The sequence below is a fragment of the Ricinus communis genome, chromosome 1, assembly GCF_019578655.1.
Source record: "Ricinus communis isolate WT05 ecotype wild-type chromosome 1, ASM1957865v1, whole genome shotgun sequence".
Classification (NCBI taxonomy): Eukaryota; Viridiplantae; Streptophyta; class Magnoliopsida; order Malpighiales; family Euphorbiaceae; genus Ricinus; species Ricinus communis.
Window position 1 is genome coordinate 1,981,376 of NC_063256.1, and position 22,345 is coordinate 2,003,720.

At 36.0% G+C, this 22,345-nt stretch overlaps 2 protein-coding genes and 1 long non-coding RNA gene across 7 annotated transcripts; 1 reads left to right on the forward strand and 2 right to left on the reverse strand.

Moving 5' to 3' along the window:
• Positions 1–581: 581 nt before the first annotated feature.
• Positions 582–3,788, forward strand: LOC8261881 (rop guanine nucleotide exchange factor 2). Of its 2 annotated transcripts, none has more exons than XM_015728935.3 (8): positions 582–1,043; positions 1,491–1,831; positions 1,927–2,046; positions 2,156–2,313; positions 2,399–2,473; positions 2,561–2,854; positions 2,942–3,286; positions 3,364–3,788. In XM_015728935.3, exons 2-8 carry the CDS (start codon positions 1,528–1,530, stop codon positions 3,484–3,486), a joined length of 1,419 nt encoding a protein of 472 aa, XP_015584421.2. In that variant the 5' UTR covers positions 582–1,043; positions 1,491–1,527; the 3' UTR covers positions 3,487–3,788. The 2 variants fall into 2 exon arrangements, with proteins under 2 accessions (XP_015584421.2, XP_002511862.2); XM_002511816.4 differs by having other exon boundaries at positions 600–1,043; positions 1,930–2,046.
• LOC107262685 lies at positions 3,766–5,889 on the reverse strand. 2 transcript variants are annotated; one of them, XR_001536473.3, is made up of 3 exons: positions 5,621–5,867; positions 4,306–4,404; positions 3,766–4,078 (listed from the first exon to the last, which is right to left on the reverse strand). It is a non-coding gene; the product is annotated as an uncharacterized LOC107262685 (long non-coding RNA). The 2 variants fall into 2 exon arrangements; XR_007215213.1 differs by lacking the exon at positions 4,306–4,404 and having other exon boundaries at positions 5,621–5,889.
• Positions 5,890–6,618: 729 nt separating this feature from the next.
• On the reverse strand, positions 6,619–22,069 carry LOC8261882 (mediator of RNA polymerase II transcription subunit 12). 3 transcript variants are annotated; one of them, XM_048377177.1, is made up of 13 exons: positions 21,323–22,069; positions 19,880–20,066; positions 19,186–19,245; positions 18,890–18,995; positions 18,107–18,178; positions 17,925–17,978; positions 17,624–17,731; positions 16,585–16,734; positions 16,147–16,494; positions 13,606–16,013; positions 9,947–12,535; positions 8,819–9,143; positions 6,619–7,789 (listed from the first exon to the last, which is right to left on the reverse strand). In XM_048377177.1, the coding sequence occupies exons 2-13, from the start codon at positions 20,005–20,007 to the stop codon at positions 7,343–7,345; spliced, it is 6,795 nt and encodes a 2,264-aa protein (XP_048233134.1). In that variant the 5' UTR covers positions 20,008–20,066; positions 21,323–22,069; the 3' UTR covers positions 6,619–7,342. The 3 variants fall into 3 exon arrangements, with proteins under 3 accessions (XP_048233134.1, XP_002511863.1, XP_015584240.1); XM_002511817.4 differs by having other exon boundaries at positions 19,880–20,071; XM_015728754.3 differs by lacking the exon at positions 21,323–22,069 and adding an exon at positions 20,993–21,311 and having other exon boundaries at positions 19,880–20,071.
• Positions 22,070–22,345: the final 276 nt, after the last annotated feature.

Consider the following 22,345-nt stretch of genomic DNA (forward strand, 5'->3'; position numbering starts at 1 on the left):
TGACATAATGCTGTCATGTTCAATTTGGAAATAGACTCACTTGCCCTACCATTTAGGAATAACGAAGATAGTTTTCATGTGAATATTGTGGTGGGGAAGGACATTCATTTTGGTGCTTAAAACTCTGTGAGTATCTCATTTTCTGCAGTTCACATGCAGATTATGACCCACTTCATCCTGAATTATGGATGACAAAATGAACAAGTTGTCTTGGTTAATCATGTGATTTCTCTAATCCAAACACCTCAAAAAGTTTCTTTCTTTCCTTTTTCAAATGGGTAATGGTATAAGTAAGTAGTGCTTAAGTTCTTATGACGTATTAACATCATCATAAGATTCTTGGAAGTACATGCTCTTTTTATTGATCTTATATCTTTTCTTGAATCAAGGGTCTAAAAATTTAGGATTATATAAAAACACTATGATACTACTATTTTTTTTATAATTATTACTTTTCTTACAGAGCAGTTTAATTGTTGAATAATGTAACAAAATCTTGCTTACCGGGTGCACTTCAGAACTAAGTTAAAATGACTTCTTGAATTCCATTCACCTTTTCATACTTACTTGGTATCCTTTGATTACCATGGCTAAAATTTTCATGCTTAAAGATAAACAAGAAGGAGGCTGTTCCCCATTAAAAAACCCAAATAAATTCTTGAAATTCTTCTATTAAAATAAACCTTTTCTCACGTTTTCAGAACCCATATATTATATATAACAGCACCACTGACTCATTAATGTTCTCGTCCAAGTTCCAACTAAGACGCTCTGTACATGTTCTATATGGTGATATAATGCAAATTCTGCAACTGAGTCATTTCTAAATCTATCTTTCTTGATCTGAAATCAGAAAATCCACGATCAAACGGTTCATATTTTTTTATTTCTATGGCGATATGGGTTTGCTCCAAGAAAGTGGTTCTTTTGTAAAGAAAAAGGTCACTAATAGAGAGAAATAGGAGGGAACTGTTTCAAACGGTAATCAACTGCTTAGTATCATCACTTCTTTCTCAAATTCAAATCTGAAGTGCACATTAAAGGTAAGTTAAAGAAACGTTAGGCCATCGCTTTTTTTATTTTTGTTAAATGTTAACCGTTGCCTTTTAAAGTTTTTTTTTAATAAATTCTGCTTGCTTATAATTTCCGCAAAAGGTTTTAATAATTGTCATCAAAGAGTGTTTTCTAGTGAATTATTTACAGCTTCTGATAACAATAACGACTTGTGAGTAAACCCTTTTGCTTTTTGGTTGTCACAAAGATAAACAGTTCTTGTTTTTTTATTCTTTTTCTTTTTCTTTATCGTCTTTTCTTCTTTCAGTTATGAGTTCTGCAATTTAAGTCAGTTTCCCGGTTTAAAGCACCAGATTCTGAGTCTTTGTGAATTCCCACTTTTATATTCTTCTGATTTTGTTAATGATCGAAAAAGAGGTCTCAAAATCCAGAGCCCCCTAACCAAATTTGTAACTTTCATGATTGTGTTCTTGCAGAGTTGAGCTAGTAGTCTTATTAACTATAAGTCTCAAAATGGACAGTTCTTCGAATTGCGATGATAGTTCTGATCTGGGTTATCAACCTTCACCTTCTTCTTTTGATCAAACTGAAACTCCAGGATTCTCAACAACTAGTGGTGACTCTTTCTTGTTTCGCCGGACTTACTCGGAGACTTCAACTGTCTCTGGCCCAATTGATGACAATAGCTATTCATGTGAACCTTCTCCTTCGCATTGGCCAGCAAACAAATCTGCAACACGTAATCAGCCTGTACTTGGAAGGCTAGGAATGAAGCAACGAATGCATATTGTTGATGATCAAGAAACGGTGGATTCAGGTGAGCTTACATTTTGTAGAGTTTGTCTTTTTGGTTCGACATTTTGTTCTATGCTGCAGTTTTGGTTACTTACGAGTTACAATGAAATTTTGTAGCAGAGCTTGAGATGATGAAAGAGAGATTCTCAAAGCTTTTGCTTGGCGAAGACATGTCTGGAAGTGGTAAAGGTGTTTGCACTGCAGTCACAATCTCAAATGCCATAACCAATCTCTATGGTATATATAATCCAAACACAAAACTAGTAGATCATTAAGATACAAGCTGCTCGTTTCTTATGCTCTTCTTCAATTGTTTATTACTGTTTATCTATGTTATTTTCTGCAGCCACTGTGTTTGGACAGACTTTGAGGTTAGAGCCGCTGCAACCTGAGAAGAAGGCTATGTGGAAGAGAGAAATGGATTGTCTTCTATCTGTATGTGATTACATTTTAGAGTTTTTCCCTGCCAAGTCACAGAATTTGAAAGATGGAACAGCTCTTGAGGTATACTTATATAATCCATAACAGAATTTCAAAATTCACTTTGTTATTATCTCCAGTTCCTAACATGATTTATTTGGCTTTTCAGGTGATGGAAAGTAGACCAAGATCAGATATTTACATTAATCTTCCTGCATTAAGAAAGCTTGACGCACTGCTCATTGTAAGGCAAACTTTTTCTTTTGGCTAAAAACAAAAGTGTTTTCTTCTAAAGGTCATGGTTCACAACGATATGAATTTTGTTTGACAGGAAATACTGGATAGTTTCCAGGATAATGAATTTTGGTATGCAGAACAAGGAAGCATGTCATCGAATTCAACTCGTTCAGGTTCATTTCGCAGAGTAATTGTTCAGCGGAAAGAGGAGAAATGGTGGGTACCAGTTCCATGTGTTCCCCCAGGCGGTATCTCTGAGAAGTCAAGGAAGCACTTGAGGCACAAACGTGACTGTGCTAATCAAATTCACAAAGCAGCCATGGCCATTAATAGTAGTATTCTTGCTGAGATGGATATCCCAGACACATACATGGCTTCTCTTCCAAAGGTTAGCCTGCCTTGCTAATCAAAATCTTTTATACCTTAACATTAGGGATCCAGGGTGACTGATTTTTTGAAAATGTTGTTGTTTCAGAGTGGAAAAGTGAGCCTTGGGGATATAATTTACCGCTACATGTGTACAACAGACAAATTCTCCCCAGACAATGTTCTTAACTGTCTCAATTTAGCATCAGAACATGAAGCACTTGAGCTAGCTGACCGAGTAGAAGCTTCAATGTATACATGGAGACGTAAAGCGTGTATGAGCCACTCAAAATCATCTTGGGGAATGGTAAAAGAATTCATGTCTGATCTTGATCGGACTGATAAAAATCATGTTTTAGCAGAAAGAGCTGAGAGCTTGCTGTTCTGCTTGAAGCAGAGGTATCCTGAACTGTCGCAGACATCCTTGGACACATGCAAGATTCAATACAATCGGGTAAGTCTGAAGTAATACAATTATTCCTATAAAGATGGAAACAGAACCTTGTTAACTGGAAGATATTTAATTTGCAGGATGTGGGACAAGCAATCTTAGAGAGTTACTCAAGAGTTTTAGAAGGCCTTGCGTTCAACTTAGTTGCTTGGATTGAAGATGTCCTTTTTGTAGATAAATCAGTAAGAAACCAAGATGAATAGAACCTCAAAATGAGTTTTTCAGGGGATATTTTTCCAGGAGTTCTCCTCCTACAACCAATGAAAAACTTTTGTAGAGCACAAGCCTTATGGGGAAAAAGAAAAAAGGCGGCTGATATTAGCTTAATTGTTTTTGAATTAAAATCACAGTAGCTTTTCCATCTGTATGCAATTAAATTGATAGTTCGATTCCGTTACTTTCAGCCAGATTTGTACATTTACTTCAGGTAAAAGACAGTTGGAAAACCCTAAAGGAGAAAGGATTAAATTAGTAGTCTGTGATTCAGGCAGTTTGACTCCTTCAATGGCCTACTTCATAGAATAATTATAAGGAAATGATTACATCCATAGAATATTGAAAAGTGGGTTACCACTACTTTCTTGATTTACACATCAGTCAAAGAACCACTCCTGAGCCTTAGAGGTGGCAACAGCTTTCCCGGACGAGAATTAGGAGGAAAAGAAACGAAGGTATCCATCTTGGATTTACATTTGTTATGATCCTCTTTGTTCTCCTCCAAACACTTCTGTAAAGCCTTCTTTAGGGCTGTGGCTTCATCTTGAGACATTATCTCCTGCGTCAGGGTGATCTAACCTGAAGAGATCACCCAAGCAAGGTTCAGAAATCAAAGAAAAATTAACAAATAAAACAGAATTCTGAATCTGTTCTAAATAAAGATATGATCAAGATTACATAGAAGTTTAGTTATCAAATAACAAAGGAGTTTATAAACTTACCTACCAAGAGAGGGAGTAAAAAGAAGAAGACAGTAGGGTATTAGTGTAGTGAAAAGTAAAATTAAATTGCAAATTTATACACACCAAAGAGTAAGTCGCCGTCACTTGAGGGTATTGGCTGGCCAGTCTTTGGGATAATCTTATGTTGACCCTCTCTGTATCAGTTTGTCAGCTAACAGAATTCTGAACATTGGTTAATGTTAATTTTGTTTCTGTAAATTATATTAAATTTGCAGGACAGTAGGTTTCAAGTTACCAACTCTCTAACAGATTATACAAATTCTTTTTTTCTTTTTTCTTTTTCTTTTTTTTCAACAAAGACAGCCAAGGGAGAATAATTGAAGATCGAAGGAAGATTCTTCAGTAATTTTATTAAAATATAAAGGAAGTAGAGTGAATTACATTCTGTAGCTGAAACCTGAAATATGATTCTCATTAATTATCCAATGCTGGTTACTTGCAAAATAAATTTTGCTTTTACTTTATAAATAACAAAATCTCTATGAAGTTGTTTGTATTGCATTTTCATTTGGGACAGCTTAAAAAGAAAAAAGACAACTCTCCCACCACATGCAGATAACAGCTGCAAAGAAACACCCAAAGGAAACTAACAATTTAGGCCCAAATGCAATCCAATAAACATCATTATAAACTAGAACACATAAATGCAATCCAAAACGGGTAACTTATTGCCCCATTAAACTATCCTTATTTCAATCAGTTTCAAATCTATTAAAAAAGTTATTTTTATTGTCTCAACCCGTTCTAAATTCTAATAGAAATATCCGCATATACTATTCAAATCTAATTAAAATTTATTTAAATTAAATAACTATTAAATAAATTTTATAAATATTTAAATGAGTAGCGAGTAACTTAACCTTTAAAAGTTCGTTTATATAAATATTTGAGGAATTAAATGAGTACCTATTTATCAAATTTTTTTATAATAATTTAAATTAATAAAAATGATAAAATATAAATTAATCAAGTTGAAGTATTTAATATTAAACATTTAATATATTAATACAGTATTTTCCTTGGGATTGAGTAAAATTAGTGACACATTTTGTACTGAATGGACATAATTTTCCCAAGTACTTCGACAAAATAAGAACATAATTATTTGAGACATGCTTCAGATATTTGCCTGCTCTTTTGGCTGTCCGATTGCGAGTAGCCACTTATCATTTTTGTTGTCCAATAACTTCATCTATAATTTGCTTTTATTTGTTTATTTTTTATTCAAATAAAGCATGGCCCATTTTTTTCTGAAATGTCTCCATCTCATGCAACATCATTTAGATATATTATTCCTTAAGAATTTTGATTCAGTATTTAATTGATGAGCTCTCTTCTGGGAATTATCTTTATATGTATTGTTGAAAGCTCAACTTACCTGAGACGGAGCAGCGGCTGACAACGACGGCAGCAGCAAGGGCGACGCCAGCAGCTGCGGCGTGGACGGCAGCAGCGGCGGCGTGAAGAAGAGGGTGGGTGGTGGAGTTGATGTGAGTTTGAGATGAGAGGAAGATGACAGAATTAGGGTTTACTTTGTTTTGGAATTTTTTAGCTTAATACATCAAAATTACGTAAACTTATTTAAAATTATGTATCTATGAAGATTATCTTAAAACTAGTAGTTTTATTAAATGTATGTAATTCTATTTTTAATTTTCATGTTATATGTTTTTAATTTATTAATAAATGATTTATTAAATTCATGTATAATATTTTCATTTTTATATAAATATTAAATTTTTATATTATAAAAATAAAATTATATGATATCCAAAAAAATTTATTAACTTCATATATAATATTTTTATTTTTGTATAAATATTAAATTTTAATATTATAAAAATGAAAACTAAATTATATAATATAATATATCTAAATTTTAAAAATTATCTTGTATTTCTAAACATAATAATGCAATACATATAGAATCTTAATAATCTTAATAATAAAAGCGAGATTCATTAATTAAAATTTAAACTATATTATATAATAATATATGATAAAAAATACTTTATAAAATATCTGTTTAAATAAACATATATAAAATACCTGTTTAAATAAACATATAGCAAATTTAAATTCGAGTTCAGATATTATATATCTATATCCACATGGTTAAATCCAACCTAAACTTGACATAAATAGTAGTGAATTTAAATTACAAATCCATTCCAAATCTATCTATTACTATCCAAATTTGTTCTAATAAGATTCAATCAATATCTCTAGAAATCCATCCCTATCTTAACCGGTTAAAAGCTGAGTTTCCAAGCAAATACAAGAACTGCAACATATCCAGGTTGTCAGAACAACTGCAGTTTCAACACTCAAAGAAAATCCTTGAAGGCTAAACTTATTCAAGTGTTTGCAGCAAGGAAAAGAAAAAAGTGGTCATGCATTATATTAATCAACATTATCCTCCTATTACAAATTATAATTCAGTTAAATTCATCGAACCATAGTCCAAGTCCTACTAGGTTACAGAAATGAACCAATACCAAGCCCCACGGCTTAAACTTGGACTATTTGGAGATCAGATGAGACACCGGAGCCTCCTGGGGAGGAATAATAAAGAAACGGACCACATATCCCAGGCGACAACCAGAAATTCGTGCATTTAAAATGTCTCCATGGGCGCCCGCAAACATACTCCCACACCAACGAACCAGAGAGTGGGGATGCAACAATAAATTGATGCTCATGAAACAACTACAAATCATTCTTGAGATATTTTATCCTAATGAATTGGTAAAATTTAAAAAAAGAAAAAAGAAAAAAGAAATATTTATCTCTATATATACAAGCAGCCTCCGAACTGCACCTGTTATGCGCAGTCCAGATGGGGCTATGATCAAAAGTTAGTAGTCAATTGGACCCGAGACCTGGCAGGGCAGGCTGTGTAACAGCATCTTTGTTTCAGAACCTCTGCAAGAACTGCATGCCCCCCTAAGAATGCCCCTTCCAACAGCTTCCTTCATCATCGGTGACGAGAACAAGGTGGAACCTTGATGCTAATCACAGGTCATTAACAAAGCATTTACTTACCCTGTTGAGGGGATTGTCCACTCCAGACCAAATCAATAATGGAAGTTAACTAAAATCAGTTGTCGTCATCAACAGCACCAATGTACGTGAGATCTGTCCGTCTGACCCTTACAGCCCCTTTAAGCCATGCAGAAGCTCGAAGATTAGCATGGTCACCACCGCTAACCACAGCAGCGTTACTTGATGATGGGCCTGATCCAGTACCATCTTCCAAGAGTGTCCATGGGTCAATTTCCATATCATTATCCTGTTGCAGTGGCAATGATTTGGACCTCCCTGGAACATTTGTTGTTCGTGCCAAAGGAAGAGGATTTTTCTGTGGTGGCATTCCAGCATAAAGTCCAGAAATTGTGATACTAGGTTGTAGTGAAGCAACAGCAGCAATGGGAACAGTTGGTAGTTGGCAAGAGATAGACCATCGAGCAGAAGGAAGAAGAACTGGCATTGCAGCTTGGATGCGCCACCGAATTGAGCCAGGCAGCTGCATGCGATCTAAGTCATTCTGCATTCATGAGAGATCTATATAGTCAAGTAGAACGAATTTATTATCCGCGTATCTATTCTTCAATCAATTCAAAATACAGAGGATGATAAATGGGAAAGAGGATATAAACCCATATAAACCTCAACACTATTGCTTCATATACAAACACATCAGCCATGGAAATATTTTCTTGATCGTTTGATATGATTTGAATACTCTATGAGGGTCAAATTGGAGAAAAGAAATCGGTCTTACATGAAAAATATATGAAGTAAAAGGGAATTTAATTTAAAATAAAGAAACAGCTTCTATAGCCAATGTATTATTTTCTAGATCAACTTCTCTCTTCAAGCATCAGATGCATACCATTACAAGTAAATTAAAAGATTTTTCATTATAATTGTAATCAGCATGGAGAAAACATTTTAAACCCGAACTCTGACAAGGGACGAAAGTCATCTAATGAGATGTAGAAGGATTGAAGCACATCAACCTCCACTAAATTTCAAAACAATCATTCATAACTCCCACCAAATTAAAAACAAACAAATCTATGAATTTATGTATTTTCAACACTTGGAACTAATTAATTTATATGTATTTTCAACATTTGGAACTAATTAATCTACAGAATCAATTTCCTGGCAGTAACGCAGGTTGAATCCTCCCACTTCTCATTTGTTCCGAGTTGAGAATTATGCTGATGAATTCATGTTACCCATAAGATTGGTCTCTCAGATTTTTACATAGAACTCAACAAGTTCAACTTCTACAAGGCATCAAGAAACCAATGAATGTTCTTCCCCAGCTCCTATATGCCTGAACCTTTTTTTTTGTCCCCTACTTGGCCAGGACAACAATCTTGTGGAGATGGGCAGATGATTAGCGATCAGATCATTCATCCCAGTATCGTTTCAAAGAGGTTTAGTCACATTCATCAGTTATCAGTCATTCAGGTCTGTAAGTAACCCCTTTCCCTAAGACAAAGTTTTTGTTTGCTAAAATGAAAACTAATTAACTTGAATATGACATTGTCAAAGAACAAACCTGTAAAGTCTCCACCAACTCACGATCAATTCCAGAAGAGTCTTTGGAAAATTCATTCATTAACTTGGAGGCAGACCTTGACTTCAACCAACTTGGCTGGCTACTACTTAACAATCCATGGAGGACCAACAGTAGCCGATCAAACAGACTTTCACCAGGCGAATCCGTAGAAGCAACTTCCAGTGTTGACTCCACTTCCACCTTGGATTGAGAGCTTTTCATGGGATAGAAGGATAAGTCTGCATCCTCATGCACAACCCGATTGCCAAGGAGACGCAATATTACACATGCAAGCATATGCCTCATGTTCCGGCCAGATGGCTCCCTGACAAGTCCAGCAAATGGAAACAAAAACAAAACTGAGCATTTACAGTTGCAAATTCCATAACAGCATTGATTAATGTAGTGTTTGCCATTGCAAATGTGTGTATCTGAGAGAGAGAGAGATCACAAAATGCTAGATACAACATAACCAGAATTTTACATAGATAAGTGCCTTTGTCCCTTTGATCCCCCTATAACTTGCACAGAAATCTATACAGTATGCATACAAGGTAGTTCTATGATGATTTGGCATGGCCATACATATAATTACTGGTGGGACTGAGTGCCTGTAAATACCTACAAATACCGAGCACAGAAAAGAGAGACGCTTCAATAATTTAATGGACGAGTGGCTTGAGAAAGTAGAAGAGGCATGTAATGACTATCAAACATGAAAAGCATGCACCATCAACTGATTAATGAACATGCACGTTGGGTAGTCCCATAATGATTTGACATGCCATATATAAAATTACACTTTTTGGTCAGATCTAGAATTCAAGATGCTCACACAGTATAATGTATGTATACACTTAAAAGAGAATGCATACAAATACCCAGCACAAAAAAGAGAGAAGCTTCAAATAAACTTAGTAGAAGAGTGGCTGCAGAAAGTAGAAGAGAGACATAACATAATATTAAACACCAACAACATGCACACAACTGATGAGTGAAGATGAAAGAATGAGTGACAAGAAGTAGCAAGACGCCACACAAAATTAAGATCTTAAGAAAAATAGGAGCAAGAAAGATCGGTGATAGAGTAATAAAATAAAAATTAAAAGTAAAAATTTATAGAATTACCCATCTGTGCATATGACAGGAAGCAATCTCAGCAATAATTGCAATCGCAGTAACATAGAAGTTCGCAATACAGCTGGCGATGGCAGAGTAGAATCTGCAGCTCCTGTAGTCCGTCTATTCATTCCAGGACTGCCACCCCTTATAACTTTGCGGCTATTACCCTTATTCACAGGACCTTCCAGTCCAGATGAGGCTGATCCTGTCTGCTTACTTGCACCACGAGCAGCTATCAGTAGCTCAATATTATTCAACTGCTTGATCAAATCACTTGCAAAAGTATTGCGTGACTCATCTGAACCTTGATCTATGCAAGGAAGGACTAGTTCAATGAGAGCCCTTTCAGTCATGTACTGCTGGCTAATGTTGAAGCCTTCAGATTCAAGCATTTGGGGGGACACTTTTCCAGACCTTTTAGTATCTGTACCATCTTCAACAACCTCCCCCTCTTCAAGGGAGGTGACCTCAAACTTCTTCCTCTCTCCTCTATTTGTCACAGGATCCAAGCCTGACCTACACCAGCCCCATGGCTTCCAAAATTGTGCCTTAGTTGAAAGATTTTTACTCTCTGCAATAATAGTAAGGCGTTGTCTAATAGTTTTGCGTCCAAAAAGAACATCCTGTCCTCCCAAAAACCATTTAGCTTGCAGCAACATTGAATCTTCTAGTGACCTCCCGAAAAGATGAACCAGTTCTGAGAAAAGGGATGCAGCATCAGGTCTGACCAACAACCTTGTGAGAATGATGACAATGAAATTGTTCTCATTTTCAGAAGCTGCAGCCTTTTCAGGACCAGGTGATGAAGAACGGATAGCATCTGCTAGGGACATATCATGGGTCTCGAGCTTTTCAACAAGGGCTTGTTCATTCAAAAGCAACCGGAGTTCAACCCACTGCCAATGGAATTTCGCAGGCTGTAGAGTATCCAGCACATTCACAAGCTTATCAAGAAGCTTTAATTCACTTTCTGCATGTTGAACTTTGGATCCCCCAAGTCCAAAAAGTCGATTGCTGTCATCCTGTGTGCATAAAGACTCTGGCATTTTACAATCAATGATCGCATTTAAAAACAGCCTTCCTCGGAGAGGAACAAATGCTGCAGATTTGGAATGCATATCCAAAGCATTTAACATGGAAGCAACATCAGCATCACTAACATCCGCAGCTACAAGATCATAAAAGCCTTGACTGTCTCTCAGACACACATCCCGAAAAGGAAGGTGCTTAATGGCATCACCAATGGCCATTATTAAAGATTGATATAATTGATTGATGTCTTCGCGGTTTGCAAGTTCTTTGCTAAGAATAATTTGCCTCCATATAACAAAGGCAAATATAGAATAGGCAGGTGGAAAGACCAAGCTAAGAGGGAGCATTCGCTGCATCCTTGAAAGAGCAACTATAGATGGTTCACCCAAGAGCTCCACAACTAAACCATCAGATACAGTTCTGCAATTCCCAATGAGTAGCCTAAACCAATGGACATAGATTTCAATAGAGTTATCCACCTTAAGAGCCGGAACCATACGAGCATTGCCATTTGAAGTAGATTTTGTGCTCCTTATAAATTGAATTACATCCAGCCCTTCCTTTAGTTTCAAGACAGTTACCATTCTCTCCAAGCTTGTAACACCATGAATAACAGCCCCAACAATGAGAGCAGATATGGCAGCAGCACTTTTTGTGACTCTTCCAGGTCTTCCAGAATTGTTCAACATCTCATTTGGAACATTTGCATTGGAATCATCTGGAGACATTTGAAACTGACTTCGAGAAGCCTTTCCTGGAGCAAAGGCTGTAGCAAGAGCAGAAGAGGCCTCTGTTGCAAGAGCTATCTCAAAAACCCGACTCTGACGCTCTCCAAAAGCTTCCTTGAGAAGGTATAGGCAGCTTATATGAATGCGCAGAATACGCCTAGCAACATTTAATGAAGTAGTAGCAGATGAAGCGTTTGAATAATTTGTGGTCACTGAAAAATCAGGCATTTTTGCAATAGTTGGTCCGACATTATTGACTATGGCAGCAACAGCAGAAGACACCAAAGAAGGGTCACCTTCTTGAGCAGCACCACCAGTCTGCCGAATGCATTCCATCAATCCCATAGTTATTTGTTGAGCTATTTGGTACCCATCATCAGATTTTTCATGTCCAGAGCTTTTTTGTATACCAGCACCAAAGACCTTTCTCTCTTTACCAAAGAAATAGTGAAAAGCTTCTTCAATCTGCCTTTGCACTAGATCTCTCATGCTCATACCAGCTCTGGTTATCCGGTTACCACTTATCTTTTGACGGAGAAAATCATCAAGATCTTCAACTCCTGCTGGAACACCAAGTGGAAATCCAGACTCTCCATCTAGTGATCGACTGGGTTCAAGCTCAGAAAGAAGCCTTTTATCATATGTTGACTTGGAATTCTTCTCCCATTCTAAAACACTTGGCACATTTCCATATTTCTTCAACAAATACCGGGAATAAGTCAAGGCTGCTGAACCAGAAACCCTGCCATTAGAGGTGAGTAGGGCTAAAACACGTTGGACTGCAGTTGTCAAGACTTCAGGTACAAGATCCGTTGCAACAAATGTGTTCTCATACCTGAAAACAAATCCAGTGCAAATAGGAGCAAGATCAAATTTTCTGTATCCAAGTCTTAAAGATTTGCTAAAGCCAAATAGTGGAGAAAATAGTAGGCCTATGCGAACAGCAGCATATCTTACAAGAGCATAGAGGCAGATCAATAAATGTGTTTAATTTCTTTACATGATGTTACCATGAAGTAGAGTAAAAACTCATTGAGTGGTGCTTTCCAAGAAAACACAACTAACCACTACAGGTAGAAATAATTGAAATTTTTCCAGTTCCACAAGGAGAAATTAAAACAGAAGTACTATACAATAAATAACTGAAAAACCAAATGTTCCAGCAAAGAGTCTGCCTATAAGTAGACCTGTTCAACAGGCAGGTTGGCTGGCCCGGGTCCAACCATCCAAATCAATTTTTTCTAAATAAGAAAAATTATTTATGTATAATAGAGGTTATATACATATATATAGGCCTGCCTGAGCCTAACTGCTGCTGCACAAGCCTGACCCATCTCACTTGGATCAGGCTAGGCGGGTGCCCAGACCATTGGATAGGTCTACCTATGACAGTTTCAGATTTCATAATATAGCTACTTATCACAAAAATGGAAATCATAAACAAAGTGCAAACGAATTACCATAAGCACTAGCTGAACTATTAGCGTACTTGAAACAGTATAATTCTAATGGCACATCAATCTGATAAGATTGATAGATATTTAAAAAAGATCATACAATAAGAAGTCCTTAAACAAAAGAGTTTATGAAATTAAAACACTTGTTTTTTTTTATTTGGCTAGTTAAAAATAAGTTCTTTTCAAGTTCAACCACCACCTTCACATGCATGGGTTAGCATCTCTCATGTGCCAGCTGCCTACTTGTTCATGGAATCAATTTGTGAAACTTGTTTGCTGATCCTCAGCGTGCAAAGCGCACAGAAGCGCTTACAGCATTCAAATTTTAAGGATATAAGGAAAGAAGTCAGCAAGCACCATATAGATAAAAAATTAATGAGCATACAAGTAATACCAGCACATATAACAAAAATAGGAACTTTGCAAATAGAAAAACTTTGAGACCCACCTTCGCAGGCATGATAATAAAAATGCCTCTCCCACTTCACATGCATGGTTTTCCACATTTCTTGGCAGCATCATAGTGTTCCTCCCACTGTGGATTGTAGAATTGTGATTGCTGACAACCTTTGGCAACAACCAAAGCAGTAATTTGGCTGCAGAAACTAAATCATTACAAACATCCATCACATACAATACAGCAGAGAGCTCATCCTCACCAAGCTTCCACCGTATGGAGCTTCTATCATCAGCAGGAACAAAAGATCTACTGAACTGGCTGGACTTGATGGCAGTCCTTTCAGCCTCCTCAACAAGCTGCTTAACAGCAGTTACCAACCAAACAGTAATGGATCTCTTCTCTACAAAACGCAACTGTTTTAATGCTTTTCCAATTGAAACAATATCTCCACCATGTAATGTTTTGATCCCATCTACTGACTTTTCTCCTTCCATTCCAGATTTATGGTGAGGGCAGCTAACCTTGTTGTCGCACACATGACTTGTAGAAGCTCCCTGACTACCCTCAATTCTAGCAGCTGCTAGCTGAGCCAGACTTTGAGTTTTACGCACAACCTTTTGCCTACCCTTAGAAACCTGTTTGGATGATTTCAGTGGTACATCAACTTTGGAAGAATCTAAGGATTTGGTCCCCTTCCGCATCCACCAAGAATCATCATCATCTGATATCGGAGAATGGCCTTGAAGGCATGAGCTCCTTTCTTCACTCAACTTTTGTCTCTTTGCTCTTCTACAATCCTCACATCCAGGTGTGCCTTCAAACAAATCCATTTTGTTGGATATTGACTCAGCAGCCCTCTTAACACTCGATTGAGATTCTTCCAATCCTGTATCTGAAGATGAAGACAAGTTAGGTAACTGCAAAAGCAGTGAAATGGAAGACTTCAGTTCCTTAATGTCCGCATTTCTCTTGATCTTTTTAGTCAATAGATTGGACTGGGACTGGATAGTTCTCCACTGATCAAAGGAAGCTGAAGAAGCACTATCTTTTATAGAGGTTGTATGATGCTTTTGCTTCTGCACTGATATATTTGATTTGACTGAATCTTGACATTGTTCAGAAAGGATGCCACATAAGAGAAGGCGGCGTTCATTTGAGTATATAAGCATGGCCTCCAAAAGTTCAGGTCCTTCCGCAATCCTTGCTTCTTCTAAAATATCATGGATGAAGAGCCCAGGCAGCTGTTTAAGAATTTGATAGTGTCTCTTTCGTCTGTCAAGTTCGACTGCAGGCACATTTGCATCCATTATTCCACTAATTATCAGCTGCCTGACATATGACTGGGGATAGAAAATTCCAGATCGTATGAGTTCCACTATAAGAAGCTGTAGACGCTTCAAACCTTCTCTCTTTTGAACTTCATGTTGATCAATCCAACATACTATGATGTCATGTAAAGGCCCTGGGCTCTCAAATATATCTGAGGAATTAGTACTTTTTGCATTCACAATTTTTGAGTTACCTATAGTTTCGTACCCACTTCTCACATGAGCCCTGCCAACATAATTATGTTGACTCAAACCTTTGGCAAGGCTATTGATTCCAAGGGACTTCTCATTCTTCCTACGAGGTTTACTTTGCAAATCTCTGAACTTTAGCTTTAAAAGTCGAGTTGCAATATAAACCTGAGAAAAATCTTTTCTGCCTGTGAACTTGAGATCATGGGGCGGGGCAGTCCGGAAATCCCGATAATCACACGTTGCCCACTCACAAAGGAAAAATACCGAACAAACAAATGACAGGTCCACAGAACCCATCCACTTCAATGATGATCTTAGACAAGGACTAACTTCTTCGATCCAACCTCCATCAACAGCTCCATCACAAAAATTTTCAAAAAGAAAATTATAAGCCTCTTTTATGTCTCCCAGTATAAGAGCTTTATCCAATGCCTGTACAGCTTTTGCTGCACTGTGAACCAAATAGCCAGGACAAGCAGCTTTCGCAAGATTATCTTCTCGTTTCTGAATGGATAAAACAACCTGATTAAAAGAAAAAGATTGATACTGAGCATCAAGCCCTTTACTTCTGAAAACACCAACAACTCCAGCTGAATTATCTTTTGTCTTTCTTGCCTCCTCAGACGCCCTTGATACAAAAACCCCATCATTTACTGCATAAGACATTACACTTGGTGGTAAAGGAAAGCAGTCCACTGCAACAAATGTATCCGGTACAGCCAATATCAAGTACCGCAGCATCTCAATTAGAGCAGAAGTTGTATATGCCCTACGAGAATTATCTACCAGATCTGATCCACCTGGAGAAGGTTCGCGAATATAATGAACTGCTATTCCCGCAAGAGTGCGAACATATGTTTGCGAGAGAACAACACTATCCAGTACGCCATATATGATCGGTAACAGCAACTGCAAAATCTCAAGCAGGTCCTTTTCCTGAAGATTTTCAAAGAAAAACCAGAAGCAAAATGTCCAATTAGATACTGTTATTCAATCCTGTCTAGCACAAAATTTGTCTCTTTTCTCGAAACAGTTAGGCATGCAAGAAATTGGAACAAGTACTCAGTACCTGTAGTTGACTAAGAACCCAATCAATGATTATAGAAGGAAGCAGAAGCCCCTCAGAATGGTGCCAGTGTAAGAGTCGTACAACATACCACCACTTAAAGTGTAGAGACGGCTCCTCACCATCAATAGAGAATGTTGCTGGATCACTCCTGTACTGTACTGACCCAGCATAAAGCATTTGAGGTGATCTATCTCTAGTGTGTAGAGCAGAATGAGAATTATTCCTAGAGAAAAATTCATCAAGGAGTATCTGCAAGTACTCAATAACATCTTTTGTCCAGAGCTCTGTCCGTGACAATTGAGTTTTATCAGGTGTACCGGAAGAAATACTAGCAGAACTAGGACGGACCTGCAAAACAGAGTCATAATCTGCTATTAACAGTAGTCAACTATAACTAAGGATGTACCAAAACAATTAATAGCATGTATGTAGCCGTACCTGATTAAGATAAGTTACTTTGATGAACCAAGTTGCTCTTAGCAATGGAACATTATTCCTGATAAGAACTTCAAAAAGAGATTTCTTCCTATACCCATGAGGCACATGATCGGCCAAAGAACGCAATCGCTTATGTGGTTGTGATAAACCCTGGTACACAAAGAGAAATACAGAAAAGTAAAGAAAGTTAGTGGGAAATCCAAAAGGCACAACTAATTATTGTTTAGTTGTTGTAACATTTATCATCCAGTACATTTTTCATTAGATAACATTTCAGCACATAACAAAAAGATTTTTCTTTTAAATATTTACACAATAAACTCAAAATCATTCATTTCAAAAGCTTTCTCTTAAGTTTCAATCACCATTCCTTAAGTGATAGGTCGAAATCCCCTATTTCCCCTTACCAACTCATCCGTGAGTATTTCTTTTAACTTAGTCATTTTACATAGCAATACTCCCAAAGTAATATGCAATAAAGCTGATGGCTCCCAAGGTCATAACATAACATTTCTTTTAATATGTTGCTTTTAATCACTATAATTAGAAAATAAAAATAAATAAAGAAAAAGAAGACATTATTAAAAATAATAAAGAACTAGTTATAGATAATTCACGATTAGTAGAGAATGCTGCTACTAAAGCTTCAAACTTATATAAGAGCGAGCCCAAGGTAAAAAGTATGTTGACCCATCTCTCCTCCTGATTCCATGCTACATGAACACCTAAAACTTTGCTATTTCCTAAGCATAAAAAGATGTGAAGCATCAAGACAACAAAGCTATTGCAACTGTGCCTTTTGCAGTCAGTGATGGCAGACAGCTCTAATAAAAACATTTCAATTGATCCAACATATTTACTCCCAAAACAACACATACAGGCAGGCATGCAAGAAAGAGAAAAGGAGGTAAGATAGTAGTAATTCGCATGGGATAATTTTATTGTTTCAGTGGAATTTGAAAGGAAAAAACAATGTATATTATCAGTTCAGAATATAAAAAACAAGCTGTACATTCAGTGAACATAAAAGAATAAAGACCTCAATCCATTTCTTCTTGAAGTCTTCACCACATGGCTTTTGCTCAGGAAAGACTCCAGGCTTAGCTAACAATGACCCAGAAAGTGGCACGCCATATACTTGACCAGCCTGTCATATTTAAGTAAGAAGTGTACAAGTTCAGATGCACTGATCACCTTTCAAAACTTAGAAACATGGAAACTGGGAAAAAGTTTTCAAATATAAATCGGTTCACAATAAGTACCCAACAATATATGCGTTTTGAAGTTACTCTAAATAAATTTCCTGAAAGCCACCGATTATTAGAAAGGATTCTACTTACCTTACGCTTCTGAGCACGAGACTCATTTATGGCCCTTAGACATTTTCTGATTGCCTGCAGAGACGAACCAAGGCTCACTTATCGTTAAGTGCTGGCCATATTAATGAAGTTTATTTTTTTCAATTTATGCCAACAAATAATGGAACAGCATTGTAGCTTTTATTTTTTAGAAAAATACTCACCTCTCTGCATTTCAAGACAACAGGCTTACTACTAAAGGCTTGAACTTGAGACAGTGAGATTTCTCTAGCTTCCTGACAACTCAGTAAGCAAACAATGTAAGATAATGACAAGGTGGTGTTTTGTCTCTGTGTTTGTATTATATATGTGTGTGTGCTCAAATTTATAGATGTGTATAAATATACAGAGCTTTTGCTTACACAATTAACATTTTTTAGTACATAAAACATATAAATTCTGAAGTATTATCAATACAGAAAATATACTCAAAATGACAAAATTTATAGTTTATCGTACTTGTAAGACATCCTGCTTTGCTATGGGATCTTTTAACAAAGAAAATTAAATATTGATGTTTGTGGTTTGTATTTACATTGTGATATTATAGCATCTACCATATAAATAGAGAATTGTTAAAATATTGAAGAGAAGTATTGATACCATGTTTATAAGTAAGACAAGCTCATATGTTCAATAAAACTAAGTAACAGATTACATATAAAATTTAAAAAATAATAATAAGCCGAGTACTCCAATAAAGATCTGCACATATATTGAACAGGACACTAAATGTTTTCTTATCAGCTGTAACTAAAAACATCGGATTGAATAAATTAAGCCAAAAAAGACTGAAAGAAAGGAAGCACTCCAATGAAATAAATCGGTCAAACCAATAAGGAATGAAGTTACTGTGACCAACCAACTATTGAAGTGCAGTATATGACATCCAAATATATTCATAAATATCCACAAAAAAGCAATGAATTTTTATGAAGAAAATATACCTCAAGGCCTTCAACCGTCTCCCTGTATCCAGACTGCACATACTCTCTGGTGAGAGTCTCCTCAGGGCAATTTGGAGTCTGGGGATGAAAGTCAGGGGGTCCAAGTCTAAGATTGAAAAAGCAACCAAGCATAAAACGGATAAGAACCATATACTAAAAAGAATAATACAAAAAATATCAATAACCTTGTTTGCATATAATTAAACTGCTAACCACATCATTCCATGAAAATGGAGAATTAGTAAAAGTGAAGGAAACAAGAAGAAGAAGAAAGTCCATGCTAATGCTGACTTTACCTGGAATTCAGGGGCTCTTTATCACACTTCAACTTGTATGGGGTAAGTGGGGGAGGCCTCCTGCACCATACAGAACAGTTCACTAAGGTATAGCATCTCTATGCAACAAATGGCAATAAATTAGAAATCTAGAATATGAGAATGCTATAACTCTTTGAAGAAACTACAATGACTAGCACCTGTTTCAAAGAAAATAACAGTATTCCTAACAAAATCAGATGAAAGAAGGTATGAAAAGAAAGACTTCATCTCCAACAAATAACGTTCAGCTTAGAAAAAAAGCCACAGATATAGGCCCAGCTTATCCCCCTGGCCTCTTTTTCTTAGTGAAAAAAAGCATAGCGTAAATACATTGATGTGTTGAACATTAAGAAAAGTGTTAATACAACAGAACATGAAAATCTGAACTGCCATAGAGTCCACTAACTCAAATTGTAACATACAGAGACACAATATCTGTATATTTGTGGTCAATTAATAATTTATCATAACAAAATGAGCATATAGTGACTAAACATTGTTGGTTCAGGAATATTTATGGGCTAGAACTTTATTGTACAATGAGGCATTCAAATTATGGCCACAAGAAGGCTTTGATATGAAAATAGACGCTGATAGAGATTAGTGGTAGAAAGCTGGATGTCATTATCCACATATTACAATTTATAGCAGACAAGACAGCACAAAATTTTACCTAGAATTAATAGGAAAGTTAGCTGCCAATGAAGATGGATCAGCCCGAACAGTATCCCTAACTGATGCTCCAACAATAACGTTATTGTTAACTGCACCAGTGCAGCTGGCAGCATGATACCTTTGCATTTCTCCAAACTATCACCGGCATACTGCTCCCAACATCCACCCACAAAAAGCTATACAAGCTAAACTGCATTCAGAAGGAAAAAAAAAAAACAAAAAGAAAGGTCTGTTTTATGTCCAAAGCTAACAATCAGAATACTAGAGATTTAAATAGCGGCCTACAGAAGCTAGAAGTTTTAAAATAAACTTCCATTAGATGAAATGTACCATGAATGAAGAACTGTATCAAGGTCTTTAAGAGTAAATGCATATATATATATATATATATATATATATATATATATATAAAAACTCTTAAGTGATCGTACTTAAAGATCAAGCATGTATACTTTTCATACACCATTTATTTTAAAAATAACTTGGAAAGTCTGAGGGGATAAAGCTTTTAAACTAAATGCATTAGCACATAGAGGTATAATTTCAAAGATAGCACTTCAGCAATTTGGTGTAAAATCATCTTCTACAATGCAACATATTTAAGCCACTGCTCTCTCTGATTTTATTATTATTTTTACTAAAATGATTTGCATTATTTGTACTTGAAATATTAACATCTACCCTTAAGCATTGTACAAAACCCCAATGCTTTGAGGATTGAATGGCTACAATCTTTTAAGTTATTATATTATGGGCATTCAAACCATGTACAGACTAAAACCGGTGTTTCGAAACAGTGAACTTAGAATATGCCAGACAAAAACAGCATTCTGGAGTTGCTGTCATTCAAATTCAATCAAACACTCAGACAAGCTGCATCCACAAGTAAACAATTGACACTAATAATACTTTGATCTACAGAAACAAAGTGCAAAATCCCATAAACAACAGCTCAAAATGTTAACTTTTCCTTCCACACCTAGCAACCCCAAACAACTAAGACTCAAAACTAAGACAAATTTATAGAAGAAAAAAAAAAGCAAATAGCACAATAACCATAACACAACACCACAAATCTACTAAATCAACCCAATTCAAATACAACACCCACCAAGTATTCAATTTCAAACTACAAAAGAACTTGCACCAAAAGGTCTTCAAATCTAAAAGCCAAAAAGCACCATAATTTGTCACAGGTCAAAACTTAGGGTTTATGCCAAGCTTCGATTCCCAGCTCAAAATCAATGATTAAGCTACTAAAAAACCCTCAATATCGAGCTCCAAGCAGCAGGATTGGAAATTTAGGGTTTTAATAGCAAATTCGTAAATCGAGACCAAATATCAACTCGATAAGGAGTTCTAAAAAAGAATACAAATTCAAAGATTGAGATTTGAGACGGAGAAGAGCAGGAGCAAAGAGAGCAAAGCTTAAAAATCGTACCTTAAAAAGGAATTTAGGATTCGAAGAGCTAAAAAATAAATAAAAAATAAAAATCTCTATAGAGAGAGAAATAAATAGACATGGATCTTTTCAATTTCAATTTACTTTTCTTTTCTAAATATGTATAAATTTAAAGAGAGAAAGTGGAAAGAAGGAGGGTCTCGGGGCTTTGAGGGCTTTGACTCTTTAAGCTTTGATGATGATGACGACGATGATGCCCTGGTTACTTCTTCTGTGTTAGAATAATTAACTATCACTAATCACAAACATAATTAAGATTTTTACGTCTTTTCTTCAAGTTTTACCCTTCAAAACTTCTGGGATTGCCTTTGTGGATTGGGTTTCTGAAGGTCAAAATGGTAAAACCAGGTGGATGCTTCAAATTAATGGCGAGTTTATTATACTGTAATGTAATGTGGTTTTACTCATGTGGGTGATTTTTATTTTTCCTTTTTTAGAGATAGGGTTTTGTTTTTTATTTATTTGTATAGAGATGATGAAGTTGGGTTTATTTTTTTATTCATACAAAACAGTGGAAATTAAAGCTTGACTTTTCAAACAGTTGAAGTGAAAAATGAACATACAATTTTGCAATTCTGAGGATTTATAAAGTGACCATTTCTTTGGAAGTTTATGGATTTTTCTATATTAAAAACCAAAAAGGTTGTGCCAAAAAGGAGGAAATGGATCACATTGGTCATGGTGGCCTGTTGTGTGTGGGTACGTTTATGGGTTTTGTTTTCTTTCTCAAACAATTAACCTCATCTGATGGTCTAGGTTTAAATCAAAGATTAACCGTTACTCTGTAATTCCTAGTTTTATTTGTGTTCCTCAGTTTATTTCATCTTTTACTTTAGTTCTGGGTTTTTAGTGTTGAGATGTTTTAGGTAAACCTTTTCTATTTTAAACTTGTCTTTTACTTTATATTTTTGTGATTTGATGTGCTATAAATTAAAATTTATTTTGTTGCATGCAAAGAATGAGGGTTTTATTGATGGTTTTATATATATATATTTATTTTGG

What these genes read in the sequence shown, in the direction of transcription:
- LOC8261881 (XM_015728935.3), top strand. Translation starts at nt 1,528, where the DNA reads ATGGACAGTTCTTCGAATTGCGATGATAGTTCTGATCTGGGTTATCAA. An exon ending in AGCTTGACGCACTGCTCATT is followed by an intron (nt 2,474 to 2,560) that starts GTAAGGCAAACT and finishes TTTGTTTGACAG; the next exon opens with GAAATACTGGATAGTTTCCA. An exon ending in GCAAGATTCAATACAATCGG is followed by an intron (nt 3,287 to 3,363) that starts GTAAGTCTGAAG and finishes TTTAATTTGCAG; the next exon opens with GATGTGGGACAAGCAATCTT.
- LOC8261882 (XM_048377177.1), bottom strand. Translation starts at nt 20,007, where the DNA reads ATGCAAAGGTATCATGCTGCCAGCTGCACTGGTGCAGTTAACAATAAC. An exon ending in TTGTCTTGAAATGCAGAGAG is followed by an intron (nt 17,979 to 18,106) that starts GTGAGTATTTTT and finishes TCGTCTCTGCAG; the next exon opens with GCAATCAGAAAATGTCTAAG. An exon ending in CCTGTCATATGCACAGATGG is followed by an intron (nt 9,144 to 9,946) that starts GTAATTCTATAA and finishes TGGACTTGTCAG; the next exon opens with GGAGCCATCTGGCCGGAACA.